The sequence below is a fragment of the Dichomitus squalens genome, assembly GCF_000275845.1.
Source record: "Dichomitus squalens LYAD-421 SS1 unplaced genomic scaffold DICSQscaffold_10, whole genome shotgun sequence".
NCBI classification, from domain to species: domain Eukaryota; kingdom Fungi; phylum Basidiomycota; class Agaricomycetes; order Polyporales; family Polyporaceae; genus Dichomitus; species Dichomitus squalens.
In genome coordinates this window covers 916870-934602 of record NW_006766892.1, presented here as the reverse complement: position 1 = coordinate 934602, position 17733 = coordinate 916870, and the positions used below count along the sequence as shown (strand labels likewise).

General features: G+C 56.8%; 6 protein-coding genes across 6 annotated transcripts; 3 read left to right on the top strand and 3 right to left on the bottom strand.

The window, feature by feature from the left end:
- Nucleotides 1–2735: 2735 nt before the first annotated feature.
- Nucleotides 2736–3902, top strand: DICSQDRAFT_136004 (vacuolar protein sorting-associated protein 60). The gene is made up of 6 exons (XM_007365065.1): nt 2736–2826; nt 2910–3014; nt 3123–3335; nt 3432–3543; nt 3596–3702; nt 3754–3902. The coding sequence occupies exons 1-6, from the start codon at nt 2758–2760 to the stop codon at nt 3796–3798; spliced, it is 651 nt and encodes a 216-aa protein (XP_007365127.1). The 5' UTR covers nt 2736–2757; the 3' UTR covers nt 3799–3902.
- Nucleotides 3903–3965: 63 nt separating this feature from the next.
- DICSQDRAFT_136003 (aldehyde dehydrogenase) lies at nt 3966–6551 on the bottom strand. Its single transcript, XM_007365064.1, has 13 exons — nt 6437–6551; nt 6295–6383; nt 6177–6218; nt 5885–6092; nt 5771–5793; nt 5595–5706; nt 5408–5546; nt 5257–5351; nt 4931–5201; nt 4609–4862; nt 4357–4517; nt 4229–4287; nt 3966–4164 (listed from the first exon to the last, which is right to left on the bottom strand). The coding sequence occupies exons 1-13, from the start codon at nt 6467–6469 to the stop codon at nt 4061–4063; spliced, it is 1590 nt and encodes a 529-aa protein (XP_007365126.1). The 5' UTR covers nt 6470–6551; the 3' UTR covers nt 3966–4060.
- A 195-nt stretch (nt 6552–6746) lies between these two features.
- Nucleotides 6747–8437, bottom strand: DICSQDRAFT_154784 (homoserine acetyltransferase; the record flags this gene model as incomplete). Its single annotated transcript, XM_007365063.1, has 4 exons — nt 6747–6795; nt 6851–7439; nt 7492–7572; nt 7627–8437. The coding sequence occupies 4 exons, from the start codon at nt 8435–8437 to the stop codon at nt 6747–6749; spliced, it is 1530 nt and encodes a 509-aa protein (XP_007365125.1).
- Nucleotides 8438–11256: 2819 nt separating this feature from the next.
- DICSQDRAFT_58765 (uncharacterized protein) lies at nt 11257–12730 on the top strand (the record flags this gene model as incomplete). Its single annotated transcript, XM_007365062.1, has 2 exons — nt 11257–12499; nt 12567–12730. The coding sequence occupies 2 exons, from the start codon at nt 11257–11259 to the stop codon at nt 12728–12730; spliced, it is 1407 nt and encodes a 468-aa protein (XP_007365124.1).
- A 642-nt stretch (nt 12731–13372) lies between these two features.
- DICSQDRAFT_85343 (vacuolar assembly protein DID2) lies at nt 13373–14453 on the bottom strand. Its single transcript, XM_007365061.1, has 5 exons — nt 14376–14453; nt 14307–14326; nt 14170–14247; nt 13895–14110; nt 13373–13827 (listed from the first exon to the last, which is right to left on the bottom strand). The coding sequence occupies exons 1-5, from the start codon at nt 14389–14391 to the stop codon at nt 13552–13554; spliced, it is 606 nt and encodes a 201-aa protein (XP_007365123.1). The 5' UTR covers nt 14392–14453; the 3' UTR covers nt 13373–13551.
- Nucleotides 14454–14637: 184 nt separating this feature from the next.
- Nucleotides 14638–16259, top strand: DICSQDRAFT_104943 (Clavaminate synthase-like protein; the record flags this gene model as incomplete). Its single annotated transcript, XM_007365060.1, has 8 exons — nt 14638–14713; nt 14774–14869; nt 14921–15023; nt 15083–15186; nt 15272–15448; nt 15508–15573; nt 15630–15713; nt 15765–16259. The coding sequence occupies 8 exons, from the start codon at nt 14638–14640 to the stop codon at nt 16133–16135; spliced, it is 1077 nt and encodes a 358-aa protein (XP_007365122.1). The 3' UTR covers nt 16136–16259.
- Between the last annotated feature and the right edge of the window lie 1474 nt (nt 16260–17733).

Genomic DNA, 17733 nt, shown 5'->3' with positions numbered 1-17733 from the left:
GAACCCGGGGGCGAAGGCCTCTCCCACGGGTGGCACGACAGCGGATAGCCTGCAACTCACCTAGAAGGGTTGGTTGATTGTAAGAGGCTTGTAAGAGCGATGAGAGGAGACGTTCGAGTGAACTGAACTGTAGATTGGGGGTACAGAGGTCCCCTATATAACCTGCTGTGCATCTGTGGCTACGTAGTACTATACAGTACCTTCCCAGGATGCACAGTCGCACAGAGAAGCAGTGCGTACACAGCGAAGCTGTGTGTGTACCACATGAGTAGTACAGCCTCGGTTATTGCAGTAACCGGCTGTGCCGTTCCATATCTTGTGACGGCTGTATTAGGCAAGCTGTGTAAACCAGCGCCTGTTCAACACCTATCGCATCCTCATCCACTCACTTACCTGCCCCTCTGTCTATTCATCTATTCATGCAGTACGCATCCGACTCTCCTTACCGTACATTTACATACTACATACCACTGTCCTCACATTCCGCTTCTCGTTCAAATCCCCAGTGTGTCTTGTATCCAACCCACCCTAGTCGATCGTTTTGGTATACATGCTTCCATTGGCTTTCAAATACTATTATCGATAATATTAATGATTCCGCTGTGTCTCAAACGTGTGGAGAGCTTTGCCAAGATGTTAACCCGCAATACCTTAAGGTTGCACTTATGTATGCTGGTGTCGAGAAACATCTGCACGACACCCTCATCAGTCGAGAGCTAGGCTCTGCCTCTCGTACTTGATTTTATCTGCTTAGAGAGGCTAACAGCATAGGAAGTCTCTCCTAATGAAAATGTGGCCATAGGACTCTGCAAGGATCAGAGCGGGGCGTTGTCGAGACTTGCGCGATGTCCCAGGTCATGAGCGCTTGTGGCTGTGTTGTGACTACTAAGTCTGACTTACAACGAATTAAAGCCTTGTAAGCTCCAGGATTCAAATCGACTAATCGACTTTCTATGTGGTCAATACAAGACTAACATGAAGTGACAGGCGTTCAGTATAGAAGCCATCCCGATAAGGATCGTCGTGGGCGCTCTTGCTTCCAAAGGTGGTCCGAAGGCTCTCATGGACGGTAGCACCGGACTATAATCCATTACAGTGATTGTACTCAGGCAGCTTCGACCATATGCCATGGTTTGGCGGTCTGTTGATCACTCTAATTCCGGATACAGCTATAAGCTAAATTACAATAACATCTCCCACCTTACAAACATATATACAACTTCTTACAATCGCAAGACAAAGCCGTATGTCATGCAAAGTTTAACACAGGTTTTCACAGCCCTAACGTGGATTACAGGCTATCACAGTTTCAGGTTCTAGCAGAGGCAAATACGAGTTTTCACAGGACATGCAATAATCACAATCAATTACTACAGTCCAGGGGCATGAGGTGTGTGTAGAACAACAGTGTATCACAAATTTGGGCCTGTTCTGCAGATATACAATAGTTTACAGGGCTGATTACAAGCGTGAGGTCGTAAGAAACTTGGTACAATCCAATACAACTGGGAAATACAAGCCAATGGGGTGTTTACAGACTTTGACAATGTCGATTCCAAGGCTCGTCCGAGATTATACAATAGCCATTACAAGCTCCGGGCGATCCGAAGCCATACACAAGGTATCACAAAGCCCGGGGTCGCCCTGTCAATTTATTACAATAGTCCTATACCAGCATGATGGCATATACACAACATCTACAGGGTTTTACAAAGTCGGATCCGAAATCCGCGACCGTTTTCGCACTTTGGACAAGTTTTGACAAGCTTGCATCATCAGTAAACATGGGAATCACTTAATACGTCTTAAACACGTGTTTAAGGGCATTAAGACGCCTAAGACGGCATTAAGCGTCAGTAAGTCGTAAGAGTTAAGATGCTCGATTAAGACGGATTAAGACGGATTAAGACGATTAAGATGGGCGAGTGCAAAAACGTTCTGCATCATCATCGTGCACGCCGGCCTCTGTCATAATGTCTGTACAGGCTCCAATTGACCTCTCTTGGTCTCTCTTTCTGCTACACTCCATTATTTGGCACGCTGTACGGAGTTGAGGGTGAGCAGCTCGAAGATATGCGTGGGAGAGCTAAGTGGCTTAAGGCGCTAAGCCATTAAGCTAATGCACGGTTTACTGATGATTACCTGACTGCACACACGGAACTGTATATCATTGTATGAGTCCTATACTAGCGTAATAGAATATCTACAATATACACTGGCTTTGACAAAGTCGACTACAAGCCCTGTTATGGATTCCGCCGCTTAGACAAGCTTCAACAAGCTTCTATTACAAAGGCACGTCCGCCGCTTAGACAAGCTTTAACAAGCTGCTATTACATAGGTACGCTTCTATTACAAGAGTGTTATACTGGCCTGGCTGCGTGTATACAATATTACAGGCTCTTACAACGTCGATTACAAGCCGTGCTAGTGTTTCCACTGTATGGACAAGCTTTCACAAGCTTGCATTACCTGAGTGCGTAGACGGAGCTGTAATCAATTGTATTGTACAATATACGTACACGGAATACACAACCTGAGCAGCAGGTTAGTGGGCGGTTGTAATACAAGACTGGATACTACTGGTGACCGTCGGCGGATCCTGAGCATGCCTGATTTGGGAGAGTTCAGCACGCGCGCCACTCCATTGCATGGGCGCTTCTCACACCTTTGGTACATAATACTGCTACTACCGCTGCGTCCTGCCCTCTGCTGCTCTCCACGTACCCGTCTATCGCCCCAGATTCTCTTGATACCATGAACCGCATATTTGGCAGTTCCGCGAGCAAGAAGCCCCGCCCGAACCTCCAGGATGCGATCTCCTCGGTCCGTAGGCCCCCCCCCCATTCTGAGCCACATCTGGGGGCGTCGAGCGAACAGCAAACTGATGTGCGGGCGCGGGCGCGCAGACAGACACCAGGATGGCCTCGATAGAGGTCAAGATCAAGAAGCTGGACGGCGAGCTCGCGCGGTACAAAGAGCAGATGAACAGGCTGCGGAGCGGGCCCGGCAAGGTGCGTCTCCCCCGTCCCCCGACCCTCTGCGGCCTGTTCCCCCTCTCTCGCCTCTCATGCTCACACTTACGATGGCCGGATACGAACACGTCTCGCCGCCGCCGACAGAACGCGATCCAAGAGCGCGCGCTGCGCACGCTGAAGCAGAAGCGGATGTACGAGTCGCAGCTCGCGCAGCTGACGCAGCAGACGTTCAACATGGAGTCCGCCGCGCTCGCGACCGAGAACCTGCGGAACACGATGGCGACGGTCGACGCGATGAAGCAGGCGAACAAGGAGCTCAAGAAGCAGTACGGCAAGATCGACATCGACAAGATCGAGGTGCGTCCCGTCCCGCCCGCCCTCCCTCCCTCTCTCCTTCCCTCGCGGCGGTCGCTCCTGGCGCATGACTGACGACTGACGGCGCGCGCGGGGCAGAGTGTGCACTATGACATGGAGGACCTGCTGGAGCAGGCGAACGAGATTCAGGAGACGCTGGGCCGGTCGTACGCGGTGCCGGACGAGATTGACGAGGCGGACTTGCAGGCTGGTGCGGATGCCTGTCTGCTTCTCGTGGCTATTGGTGTCTGACCGTCCGACAGAGCTGGACGCACTGGAGCTGGAGGCTGAGGACGAGGGCCCTTCGTACTTGAGCGATCTCAACAAGGTCCCAGATTTCGTGGACGAGGCTCCTGTTGAGGTGTCGGAGGTGAGTTGTCTTCCTGGTCTCGGCAACTTACGCAGTGCTCACGCCCTGCAGACTCCAGAACAGCACGAAGCAGTCAAGACGACGGCAGCGGCATAGGCCTGTAGCGCACGTTTTATGGATATCCTCATCGCATTGTAACATCACCAGGATGTATCGAACTGTTGTCGTTGAATGTACACTACCATTAGTTCTGCTCGAGATGTTTGCCATTGCGCTAGATATTCACAACACTCGGATTTCACGTACGGTGATCCCTCGACAAACAATGCCGAAGAGGAGCGGTGTCTGACCTCGTTTACAAGCATCTCAACAACGAGGATGTGTACGCAATTCGAGAAACAAAGACATATACAGAAATTCAGCCGTATCGCTTCTCAGTATCATCCTCTGCGAACCAATCCTGAACGGCCCGAGTATCCTCCGCGTCGGCAATGTTGATGATCGTCGACTTGCTCTGCGTGTCTATAACATGCAGCCAATGTTAGCAAGACATAGCTTGTCGATCCAGTGCCTTCTCGGAACGCACAGGCTTCGAACGCCTCGACCCCATTCTCCCTGCCAATCCCACTCTCCTTCATACCGCCCCTGGAACGGCATCTGCAGGTCAGCTTCTCGCATTCTCGACACAACAGAACAGGCAGGTCGGTTACGAACCAAGGCGAGCTGGGGTCATTGCGGTGGTGCGTGTTAACCCACACGAGCCCAGCCTCGATCGCTGCGGCGGCCTGGTGCGCCTTCGCCAGGTTCTGCGTCCAGATGCCCGCACCCAGGCCGAACTTGCACGCATTAGCCAGCTCTATCCCTTCCCGATCGGTCTAAGTCAAGCGATGTGACGAGCAAGGTGCCGGGGAAGGGTCATGTTAGCTCTGTTACTGGCCTGAGTATCAGAAGCGGTGAAGGACGTACGGAAAAGCGTTTCACCACGACCACCGGTCCGAAGATCTCCTCACGCCAGAGGTCGTCCTCGGTAGGCACGTCGGTGATCACTGTAGGGGGGAAGAAGGCCCCTTGTGAGAAGTCGTAGCCGTCCAGTGCGGACGTGCCTGTCATGCGCTTGCCGCCTGTGAGAATGGTCCCTACGCCCCGCTGTACAACGGTCTCTATCCGCTCCAGCTGGCGGAGAGAGATGACGGTGCCCATCGTGGACTTCGGGTTCATAGCTAGAGCATAAGGGTATGGTCATTAGCGGCATGCGCCAAACGTCTGGAAAGAAGGGGGAGGGCCGTACGGTTGCCCATCCGGGCCGTGACGCTCGAGACCTTCTTCATGAAGAGGTCCATGAACTCGTCATAAATCTTGTCCTGAACGATGAGCCGCGTCCCGGAGACGCACGTCTGGCCCGAAGCGACGAAGCACGCGAACGCAGCCCCGTTCGCGGCAGACTCCGCGTCCGCGTCGTCGAACACGACGATGGGGGCCTTCCCGCCCAGCTCTGCGGTGTACGAGGCGAGGTTGGAGCCGACGATTTTCCCAATCGCTCTGCCCGTATCTGTGCCTGCCTGATCTCGCCTTCAGTTGCATGCTTTTTGCCTGTGTAATGTCGGGGTAACTCACTGTAATGTCGACCTTTCGCACCGTCGGATCAGACACCAGCATCTTGCCCACTGTCCTGCCGTAGCCAGGAAGGACTTGCAAGGCCCCCTGTGGAACTACAGTATGAGATGTAGACCCTGCTGGGCCTCTGGAAGCAACAGACCAGACGCACCTCCTGCGGCTATTGCCATCTCCGCGAACTCGAGCACCGTTATAGGTGCCAATTCACTCGGCTTGACAACAACCGAATTACCCGCCGCAAGAGCAGGTGCGATCTTCTTGATTGCTATGAGGAGCGGGTGGTTGAACGGCTGTTGTCGAGTTAGGCAGTCGCGCAGGCGATATGCTAGAAAACTCACGGTGATCTGCGCGACTACGCCCAGGGGAACTCTCCGCACATAGTTCAGCAGGGGGCCGTGCGTTGGGGCGACGAAGGAGCCCTGTGTGCGCAGGAGCGCGGCATAGTAGTCTCTGCGGGGAAACACGCTCAGAAGCTCCTGCAACCACAAGTGTGAACCGCGCAAACGACACTTACAGCCAGTCAGGCAGCCTCCCGAGCTACTCCGCGCCGCCCCGTAGAATAAGGACTCAGCAAGAGGATTCTCGCGCACGCGAGAGAGCGAAAGAGAAAGAGAACGGATGGACGCACCTGCGCGTTCATCTCCCGGATAGCTCGTCCCGTCTGCGCCGTCTCCATCTTCGCCAGGTCCGGCACGCGCTCCTCCAGGTGCCGCGCGAGGTTCGAGAGCACGGCCGCGCGTAGGAGCGGGGGCGCCCGCGACCATTCGCCGCCCTTGAAGACCGCGTGCGCGTTGTACACCGCGGTCTCCACGTCTTCCTGGCTCGCGGACACGACGCTGGCGCAGGCGCGAGAGAAAACAGCTCAGAAGACCACTCTCATGGCAGCGCGCCGCACAAGCGTAACGAAAGTCGGGACATACGTGGCTACGTGCTCGCCGTTCGCGGGGTTCTTCACTACGATCCTACGGATGCGAGGACGGTGCTGCGCTCAGCGTCTCTGTCCACTGGCCAGCAAAAGGACGGGGACCGCGTACGTACTCTTCACGGCCGTTCGCGTCGGGCATCGGTCCGTCCTGAGCTGTGTGCAGGCAGAATGGACCATATCGCGGCCTGTGCAGTTTCCGCACCTGTGAAGTCCAGGTCCACCAGATGAGTTTGGCCAGGTGAGTAGGGAACGCACAATTGTGCCAGCGGATATCCTGGGCGTCCGCATCGTTGTCTACGCCTAGCAGAGCTCAACGTTGTCGAAGAAGGTTATCTCCAGAACAGGTAGGATGGAGCGACAGCCGAGTCACGGTCAGAGGCCAAGTGAATGTGGCCAAGCGCCCATAGGTCGCGTTCATGCGCGCGACGCGTCTGAGATTGGCGCGCCTGGCTCGCAAGCTAGCTGCGGTAGAACATGAGGCACATACGGTCATGCCGGAATGCGAAGGTCCCTCTGTGTTCTATTGCGTATGTATTATGCTACAGAGAGGCAATCTATGACTACACTACGACAAGAACCCGCGAATAGCACCGCCTACGTTCTGCACGTCCAACCTGCCAAAGAATTTCAGTCAGAGCGGCCTCACAGACCACCGCAAAACACACTCACAAGAACGTATCGTGTCCCCAGACACCCCCGAGCTCGTAGTAGCTCACCATCTGGTTGCCCGCTATCCGCAGAGCGTCCGCGACCTCCCTCTGCTGCTCCACCGGGAACAAGATGTCGCTCTGCACCCCGAGCACCAGCACGGGGGTGTTCGCCAGCGGGCGCAGACCCGCAGCCAGATCTGGGAGATGCACCGGGGGGTTCGGCGGCGGAGGATGGCTCCTCGAATGCGACAGGAGATGGTGGTACCGCTGGTGTGCGGGTGACGTCGGGTGCGCAGCTAAGCTAGGAGGCGGGGGAGGGGGCCCCGCACGCGGGGCAGGGATCTCGAGGCGGAGCTCGGCGAGCGCGGGCGCCGTGAGGTCGAAGAGGTCCATCGCCTTCGAGATGTAGATCAGCGAGTTCGCGTCGTATTTGAGGCAGAACTCCTCCCCTTGGTGGTCGAGGTACGTCTCGATGAGAAAGTCGGGACATAGTGCGGGCGCGCGGGGTGCGTCTGGTCGCTGCGCTTCGGAGTCGGGGAGTTTGCGAAACTGGCGACCGAAGCGTATGTCCCATTCGGGACCTGAACGGTATGTGATGGTCGCAATTTCTGCAGGACGGCGTGTGAGGGAGTGAGAATCGCGTGTACGCGTGTCACGTACGTCGAGCGAGCTTCATCCCTGTATGTGGGGGCAAGCTATCGTAGTAGAAGCCGTCCTTCCAGTTGGGATCCGCCATGAGGACTAACGATTGTATCTCAGGGAGGTAGTCTATGGCAACACAAAGGCTGCACTCACCACTTCGTTGCGCAAATCGCATAGCAATAGCGCTTGGGCTACTCCTCGCTGTCCCACTGATGCTCACGACCTTCCCAACCCTCTCAGGGAATAACCATCCTGCGGCCAAACTCTGCATGGCGCCCATGGATGACCCTACGCTCGCATAGAGGCTCTCAATACCCAGGTGGTCGAGTAAGCAGAATTGCGCTCGGACCATGTCGAATATAGACAAGATGGGGAAGCGGGTCGCGTACGGCTCTCCTGTCTCCGGGTGAGGAGAAGAGGGACCCGTCGAGCCATAGCAGCCTCCGAGGACGTTAGTGCAGATGATGAAAAACTGGCTCGTGTCCAGGGCCTTCCCTGGTCCGATGAACTTCTCCCACCAGCCGTCTGCAGGGTTGAGCTCGGTAGACGCAGCATGCGAAGAAGCGGAAAGTCCGGTGTGAAGCAGGATGACGTTGTCTTTCCTTGGGGAGAGCGTTCCCCATGTCTCATAAGCGATATCGAAGGATGGCAATGTGTCGGCATAGACAAGCGGGAGGGGTGAGGTGTGGTGGTACACGTTGTAGGACGCAGGGTTGGGTCGCGCATATGGGGGTTCGGGGCCAGAGGAGGCGGGATTGCTGGGAGGGGTAGATCGCGAAGAGATGATTCGGGACTCTCGCACGGCATGTGCATCAACGCAAGGGAAGTGGGGGCGTTCTTGCGAAGACCCTGAGGAACCGGGCGTACATTGGGAGGCAGCCCGTATAGATTGCGAGACGTACAGGCGAGAGGGCGCCTTGCTGAGGAGCCTGAGAGACCTGGAGACGGTTTTGCCTACATTCATCGTGCAAGGCTTTCCCAGGGATTGTAAGCGGGCAGCGAAGGATTTGTGGGGCTACGGATGGTGTGCAGCAGGGTCGAGAGGTTCAGGACGAGCTGGAGAGCGAGGGGGACGATGACGAAGACGGCGGGCAGGGCGGACAACGGCTGCAGCTGGGAAGGCCATGCTTGAATTTGCGCTCGACATGAGCGCAGTGGCCAACCCCGTCCCGCCAATTGCGTCAGAATTCACCACTCTTTCCCACGTGACCGCGTTCCTCTCCGCCCCTCGTCCTGAAAGCTGCCCCAGCTTGAGAGTATGTATCGATAGCGGCTCTCCTCATAGAACAACCATGGTTCAATGGAGGAGCACACCGATCACCCGTTGACGAAACCAAAGTTTCCTGGTAGTTTCCTACTTTGACGTGACTTGATGATTGACGCGAAAGACACAACAGACACGAACGTAATATTCTGCGTCATGCCAGCACGTCGATATTCCGATAGGCGTGGCAGATACGGGCTCTGAGCGATGTTTCGTACGGAGAGACAGCCATGTCAATTCTTTCCGCACTCTATCGCCTGCAACATTTTGCGAGCTAGGCCTCCCGAACACGTATGATCTTGACACTCATCGACCGACTTCTTAGCCCGGACAACTAGCATCCCCAACGTACAAGCCTGCCCTAGTAGCTCCAAGCGTCCCGCAAGTAGCATAGGCGATAATACTACACATATCCATTCTTGGCTGTTGCGGGGCTGGAAGCCGCGTGCTTCGAGCTCAGACCCCCACGGGGAAGCCTCGCCGATGTCGGCCGTTGGTGCGGCGCAGGACATACCATCGCCCAACTCACGCCTATGCTGCTTTCTGTGCCGAGGGCAACTTACCCTGTGCGTTGAGCGCGAGCGCAGCTACAGGCCCCGAGCAATGCTGCAACTACTGTCAGCACTGGAATTAAATCTAGCGTCGAGAGTGTCATGAGCCTTCGATCGCAAGAGATGAGCATATGCACTGAAGCCGTCAGCGTGCATGCTTCCCCTGAGGCCCACCCACTGTCATGCGCCGCTGTCCGGAGGGTGCCCACAGCGTTCAAAAAGACGACGAGGACGGGAGAGAGAGCCCCGTACGCGCGCTTCTCCCCTTGTGGCTGCGTATGAATATGGAAATTCACACGATCGCCCGCACTGATGCCCGTCCGCCGCCATCAGCACACCCTCCGTCCCCCAACGCCCGCAAGCCCATCGTCTTCGCCTTTCTCCTCCGGTCTCTACGCGGCAGGCCTACAGTGTTGAATGTCTCCCCTCTCATCTCCCATACACTCACCCACAACATGGCGGACGCCGACTCATCCATCACCGACCCGTCTCTCGCCCCCTCATCTTCCACAACCCACATCGTCTCGGAATCTCTCAACAACCTCGTCCCGAACCCGGACGGTGAGCATCCGTCGGACCGCGCTGCGAAAAGCGACCGGAGGGCAAGTCTGGGTTTGATTGACGCTGCCCGCATGCGGCTCTCCTTGGATGTGCGTTCTGAACATCCTCCCGTTCCCAGCGAGCGTCGTGCCTAACACGTGTTGCGCCCCGTTTTTCTCCCTCCAGCTGCACTCCCTCCTCCGTTCGAACAGCAAGTCGCAGCGTATCCGCGCCGTATTGTCCACCCAGGTCCGTTGTGCCCATCCTGTCCTTCACCAGGCTGGCTCTCTGACGCGCGTGCTTGTTCACGTTGCCGTCCAGGCGGAAGATCCCGAGAAGGACCACCTCGTATATCCAAGCTATGCCAAGGTCGCCTCGCACATTGTAGACCTGGAAGTACGCAGTATGGACGGCGTACCCGAAGAACGGCAAGGCAGAGGTCTTGGAGCTAGGGTGCGTCCATTCACTTCACTCCCCGCTCTTCACAGTCGTGCTAAGCCTTACCGCGTATCGCCATGACATTGCCATGCGCCTTCAACATGGCTGCTCGCGCGTACGCCCACGCAGATCGTCAACTTCCTCAATCGCTCCCGCTCCCGCTCTCGCTCGAGGAAACGTCGCTCACGCTCGCTGGACGCCTACCCTGTCGATCCTATGCCGAGCACCGTTCACACAGCGTCTCTCCGCGTACACGCGCGCCATTCCAGCCTCGATCACGACGAGGACGGCAACGTCGCAGGCCCTTCGCGTCCAATGACGAGATCTCCCTCTCGCCCTTTGTCTAACATCACTACCGCAACGAACGCCACGGTCAAGCCTCGTCCCAGGAAGGCCCCGGAGCCGATTGCGGTGCCTGTTACCGCTCAGGCGCCTACCGCAACGGCTGAGCTGGTTGCGCAGGTCGTCCCGATCGAGGCTACCAAGTCGAACCCCTCGCGCAAAGGCAAGCGTATCAATATCTTCGGCATCCTCCTCCCCAGCCCCCGCAAAGCTTCGTTCGGCGAGTCCTCGCAGGGCAGATCCCGCCCTACCACCCCGTCCCCTGCCGCAGCAAACCCCCCAGATCAGCTCTGGCACGGGCGCGACGACCGGCCCTTTGGGGACAAGTCGGGCTCGCAGCGCTCGCAGAAGAGCACCCGCAAGGGGCTTCCCGTGCATCCTGACGACCCGACCCCCGGGTGCCTGAAGACGAACGAGGGCGGGAAGAGCTCCGCGCTTCCAGGCCTCGTCTCGCCGCAGCCGCGGCGAGTGCCCGTGCACGTACTGAACTCCCCTCCGGGCGCGCGCCGTGGCGAATACATGAAGGCGGAGGACGACCCCGATGCGGACCTCAGGTCCGTCGAAGGGCGCTGTTCCCCGCTTTGCGGACTGGGGACGTCCTCGAACCGGTCGTACACCTCGGCAGAGAAGGGGAAGGAGAGGGAGCGCATGCGGGGTGGTGCTAGGGACCGGTCGGGCGAGCGCAGCCGGGACAGCAGGAAGGAGAAGGAGCGCGAGAAGGAGAGGGAGAAAGAGAAGGAGCGCATCACGCACCCGCGCCGTGTCGGCTCGCCTCTTCCTACCGCTCGCGTGCGCCAGTCGACGTCGGCCGTTGCCGTCGCTGCGGTCCCCATGGAGAAGTCGTCGAGTGCGCACAGCGCGAACAGCAAGCACAGCGGAAGCAGGGAGCACCATAGTGGCCACCCACGCTCCGGCGCGGAGGCTTCCCGGACAAAGCGTAACAAGCACGGCAGCTTTGACTTCGAGCGGCCAGTGTCTGCGGGTGCAGGGCCCGCGTCGGGTAGCAGTGGCGTCATGAGCATCAAGACGGCGCTGCAAAGCATGGGGATTGGGGAGCAGGAACGACAGCTTGCTCTGCAGCGGAGCCACAGCGCGCGCGCTGTTCCCAGGAGACCCAGGGAAGAGCCCGTGGAACACGGCTTCGCGCCCGCGTCGCTCCCGAGTACCCGCGGGGTCTTGGACAAAGGCAAGAAGCCGGCGACGGACGTCCACTTCGCAAACCCCCCTTCCCGCAGGAGCACTGACCGTTCAGGCTCTGCCGGGCAGCATTCTCAACCTGCCTCCCACTCCTCCCAATCCCACCCCCACTCTCGAGGTCACGGAGGCCACCACCCTCCACAGCCGGCTTCGACGTCCAGCCACGGCCACCGTCGAGACCCTGTACCCGCATCGCCCATGTCGACCGCGTCTGGGGACTCGTCAGGGCACAACCGGGACGGCAGCTGGGGACGGAGCGCTGGGAAGCGCGTCGGGCGCGCCTCGCACGGGCCGTTCAAGTTCGAGCCCGCAGTGCCCCCAATTCCCGGCTCTCCTGCGGACAACGAGCGCAGGTCTGCGGCCCGCAGCGCCCCTCGTGCTGCGTCGCCCTCCCCGCTGACGGTGTCGGAAGCGATGTCGCATTCGAAGCAGGCCCGTCTCGCAGGGAAGGGCCGCTCGTTGGATCTCGGTCTGGGATTGACGTGGGCGCCCTCGAGGGTGCGCGAGGAGGCGGTTCTGAGAGTCGGCGGACCGAGGACTGGTATGAGCGCGACTACGTCGTCAGCCGCACGGGCACGCTCGAGGTGGAGGGGTGCGGACGAGGAGGGGCGGTTGACGGCGGGGGCAGCTTCGGACGTAGCGGAGGCGTTCAAGGAGGCGCTGGGGGATGCGGCGTATGGAACTTTCAAAAACTGTCAGTCGTTGCTCTCGTCCCCGATTGCCCCATGTTGACTTACTTACGATCGACTTACTCTTCACAGACGTGCACCGGTTCGATGCGAACGCGATCCCGCTGGACGGACCGTATGGGCTGCTCGTACACGTGGAGCGGTTGCTCGACAACTCGCCTGGCGTGGACCAGCGGCGGAAACACGTGCTCCTGGAGAGGTTCTTGCGTGTCGTGCAGAACTCGGAGGGTCGATAAACTTCGAGCTGTGCACGGTCGGACTTCGACTACTTCCTGGTTCCCTCGGTCTCGTTCATGTGTTCTCAATGATCACCCTTTGTGCATCCCCTGAGCACGACGGCATTCATCTCCTGGGTTGCTTGACCCCTGCATCCTAACGACCTTCACGAACCCCGCTCGTGTTCGTAGCGTTTAACGTATAGCCTATTTGCTGCCTTTATGCCGCGAGTCGCGTCGATCCCCCTTTCATGCTCGACGATCCCTTGATGACCCTGGTCTCTGGTCATTTCTATGCATCCCCTCATCCTTGCGCCCATCTGTTCCAGTTTGCTTGAGCCTTCATTCCCCCAGCACGATTCCTTCATGCACCTGCTATCGATCTCTACGTGATACGATCTCTACCGTCCGTACGTCGACGTCATGCTCTATCGCTTCGGCTTGTATTCCATAGCTACGTTACTATTTCGCCTCCTGCATCCCTCACGAATTTGCACATGTGTACTACTCCTTCCAATCTTTTTGTCATTCCGGATATCTCGCGTTTATGGTTTCCCTCTTCCCGTAACCTGCTTACCTTAGACGTGCCTTCCGTATTGTTCACGCGTTGTAATGCGTAACGGTTCCCCTCATGCACACTCTATTCGGTCTTCGTCCGCATGCCATGTGCAAGGGGTGCCTAAGTTGCCTCGGGAACATTCCGACAAAATGATACAGATCGAGATCGTACAATATGAGAACAAGGTATTCAAACTGCAGTGTGGGGGGTGTTGACAAGAGTAACGACGACCGTCCGAGGGAGATGAGTTGTAATAGCAAGCTGCAAAGTCTAATGCATGCCGCTACGTTGCAGGTCGCAAGGCTCGCAGCCGAGCCGCGAGCATGTCGTCTTCCTCACCGACCTTCTCCTTGGGCACCTCGACCACGGGGGCCTCCCTTGAGGCGAGGTCGTGCTGGAGCTCAATGTTGGCCTCTTCCGCGGTTTGCTTCATTAAGGCATCAACTTCGTCCTGCGGCGTGGACACCGCAGTCGTGTTGGACATGGTCTCCTCCATGTATGAGGTCTGGACGTCCAAGTCGGAGAATTGGGACTCGAACTTTTCCATGACCATGGATATCTGGCGCGCGGATAACGCAGAGATGCAGGTTGGCACAACGGTCACGTCCACAAGGAAGACTGCGCACCCGCTCCAAGTTCATGCTCTCCATCGCCTTGTCCATGCCTTTCACTACGGACGCCATGTTGCCGGAAACCTGGCGCATGGTGACAGCGGTCTCCACCCTGCTCGCGACGGCATCCACTCTGCTCGCCAGTCTGAGCAGATTGAGGGACTCGGTCTTCTTCCGGATCGCGTTCGCTGCGTATATCCGCGCGCCATCGTTGTTCCCCTGTTGCAGCGCCTGGATTGCCACTCTTTCGCTGAGCACGTCCGCCTGCGGGGTGAAGATGGATGGCGCACCTTCTTCAGCTTCGCCTTCTCTGTGCCCTCATCTTTCTGCGCCTTCTTCGCCTGTCTGTTCAACGACTTCGCGGTGAACTGCGGGGGGTAATCCGGTTAAGACGTCACATTCGAGTTCGGAATACTCAACGGCGCACCTTGAGCTGAAACAAAGTCTCTACGCACGGTGAGAAGAATGCGTATGTACCAAAGACAGGAAAACGCACTCTCGAGGTTACTCATGGTGGAGGCAGAGAATAAGAGGTCGTTTCATCCCCCGCGTCGGAGACCGGAGGCGATACGCGCAGCGGCGCAAGACGCCGCAAGACGTCCCAGAGGGGAAGTACAGACGCTGAAGTACCCGTAGCGGATAATCTTGGGCGTCACCTTGGCGGCGGTCACCTGGGCACTTGGCGATCTGAATCGCGAGCATACAACTTGGACACATACCCCTGCCATCTCAAGCGAGATCCTCTTCGACACGTCAGAATGATCGATCTTGAGGGAAAACTTGCCGATAGTTTCCGTTGTAAAACCTTGAAATGGCTTTCGGAGGAGTATCATGGTATGTCGTGAGAGCGTGTCGTGGCTCCTGCTCAAGGACTGAAGGGTCGCGACTGGAAAGAAATGAACGGTACTCAATACGACGTGTTGGACCACAGGCCTACGCCCCTAGAGTTCTCACGCTTGGTTCACATCGCAAGACCAGTCCTCATTAAGGGTAAGAGTGTCTCATACGATTGTCGAAATTCCCTTTCCTGACGTTCGATAGAGTCTACCGTTCCCGAGGTTGATGACAAATGTGCCTGGAGCAAAGAATGGATCTCCGAGAAAATGGGCAACAACAAAATTTCGGTAGCAGTCACGCCTAACGGGTTTGTGGTCTACTGTCCTTCCAGGTCCACTAACAATTGAACGGGATTCCGGCTCGTAGTCGGGCAGATGCCGTGACGACTGGCCCAGATGGAAAATTATTCTTCGCGGAGCCTCATACACAAAGAATGACCGTGTCTTCCTTTCTTGATACTCTCTCTTCAGGTTAGGTGCGATTTGCATCTCCGCTCTTAGTTTTGGTGTCTCCTCAACACGCGAAGAATTACTGAGCCGTTTTCGCCACCTACAGATACAGAGGGACATGAAATTGACAATCAGAGTGGGGAAGTGCATTATCTGCAATCCCAAAACGGCAACCTATTCTCGTCTCGCTACTTTGATATGAGCGGAGAGGAAGACCCTTCCGAATTCGAGGCACTACGGGAATACATCCCGAGTGACGTATCATGGTGTAGCGACGCTCTTGGTACGTGTTTGGAACAATTCTCGTGCTGCGGGAGAACCTGAGAGAAGTGCTGCCTCAAGACAGGACGCCGGATGCGGTCAACCTCTGGATTGGTGACGAGAGAAGTGTGACAAGCATCCACAGCGGTCCGCCGTTCGTTTTCTGATCCAAGGCTCGGTCCTTCTCACCGGTACCTGAATAGATCCCTACGAAAATATCTATACCGTCATACGTGGAGCTAAGCACTTTACCCTGCTACCGCCTACTGAAGGCTGGTGCCTCAAAGGTTCGTAGGTCCTCATATACTGAGGCCTAGTCGAGTACTGATGGTGCACAGAACGTCGATATCCTCACGGTACCTACGCTCGATCGAGTTCCTCAAGCGCACTTGAGCTTGTCCCATCCCCGCCGTCAGTGCCGCTCGTTCGCTGGTCTTCGGTTACCGACCCTACCGCCCCCGGAGCGCTGCCGTCTAAGGCACATCCCATCCATGTGACTGTGAAGGCGGGCGAAACTTTGTACCTGCCGGCGGGATGGTGGCATCATGTACAACAGGAGGGTTTTACCGTGGCCGTCAACTACTGGTACGATATGGAAGGTAGGGGGATGTCGTGGGTGTGGATGAACTTCCTCCGTGGTACCGAGGAACCTCCTTTGGGAAACGATGAAGGAGCTGGGGCCAAAGCCGGGGGCCAGATAGAGTCCTAGCCGGGCCGTTCTATCCACCGAGCTTGGGATGGCGCACTGCGATGTTCAGGTTTTTACACACGCAAAATGACTGTGCTGTAGCGCGGCGCGCTCTTGCTGCTTCGAGCAGGCTATTCGTTGACATTGTGCTCTCCGGATCTTCACGAATTGACGCATGTGGCGTTGGCCACGGGACACTCGAAAGACCGTCCGACCCCGCATTCTAGCATTTCTGATGGTACGCTGATGGATTCTTCTCCCGCGAACGTTAGCATACTGGCGATCCCTCTTATGTCCATCTGGGCGCAGCACCAAGCTCTGCGAAGGAAGAGCGCATTGTAAATCGTCAGCAGACGTGAGCGGTAAGCAGACAGACTAGAAGACGACTTGCTCTCACCACCGAGGACCGTGCCGGTCTAGTCTCAGGCAGGACGCTGTCCAGTGGGATCGACGGATAACGATATCAATGCTGCGGCAGTGGCATCCTGTCAAGGGGTGACCGATGCGGTATGAGAGCAGAGTCACGGCGGCGTGCGCACGATCTGGCGCCGATTTCACACGGCGGATGCTCAGCGGTTCGCACACATCCTCGTCTGATTCGCCCCGGCCTTACATCATACAGTTTCGAGGCACCTTGAGGTACCCGGCGGCAAGTAGGTCCAGATAGAGTGTGACGCAAGGGTACGTGTGGACTTTTCCCGTTCTTGAGACAGCGACGATCCACAGCTGTGCTGAGAGGGGGCTTTGGGCGGCTCGAGACCCAGCAAAACGGCGTCGAGGCGTGCTATTGTGGCGTGGCTTCGCGCATTGAAAACAGTGGCGGCGCCGAGTTGTCGACACCAGCTGTGTCAACGCAAGAGATGGCCGGGATCAATTTTAAGGGCTAGACTCCGCTCAAGGAACGTTTTCGAGCACGTATGGGAACAAATCGAGATGAGTTCCTCCAGTACATGAGAATCTTGCTGGGTACAGACACCAATGCAGAATACAGTTCATTAGACAAAGCCGTCCGCAACTGCTTACTCGCAACATGTGCTTGGAGGCGCCTTCCCGACTGTGCACAAGTGAAGTAGGAAGGTGGAGATGGAAATGCGCCGCCACGCAAAAAATGTCGAAGCAGGTTTCCTGGGAGCCCTTTTAACGCTGCGAGTTTGCTATCGAAAACACTCTTCGGTGCGTTCGACCCAGATTGTCGGACTATTGACTGAGAAACGGACCTTCATAGGGTCTTGAGCCGCATAGCTGCAACGGGGCTGTGTGCAACGGACAGTCCCCAGGACCTAGCTATGTGAAGGTTGACGTTGAATCGAGAAGGCTTCACCACCGTAACGTACGTGAAAGCACTAGACAGATGTTCGCCATAGCTCTGACACGAGCTTATGGAGCAATGGTCGGGGGAAGACATCTCTGTTTGCCTATCATGTCGAAGTAGGCCAAGATAATACATGGCATCGGGAGCCCGTTTCCGCGCTAGCAACGCGCCAAGTTATCGGAGATCCGTGTCGAGAGTAGCGATCGCTCAGTCTGGGAATAAAGTAGCGGCTGCAAAAACAGGGTAGTGAACATGAAACAATGAGGAAGCATGCACTCACGGTCTATCTACATAGACCTCCAAAACG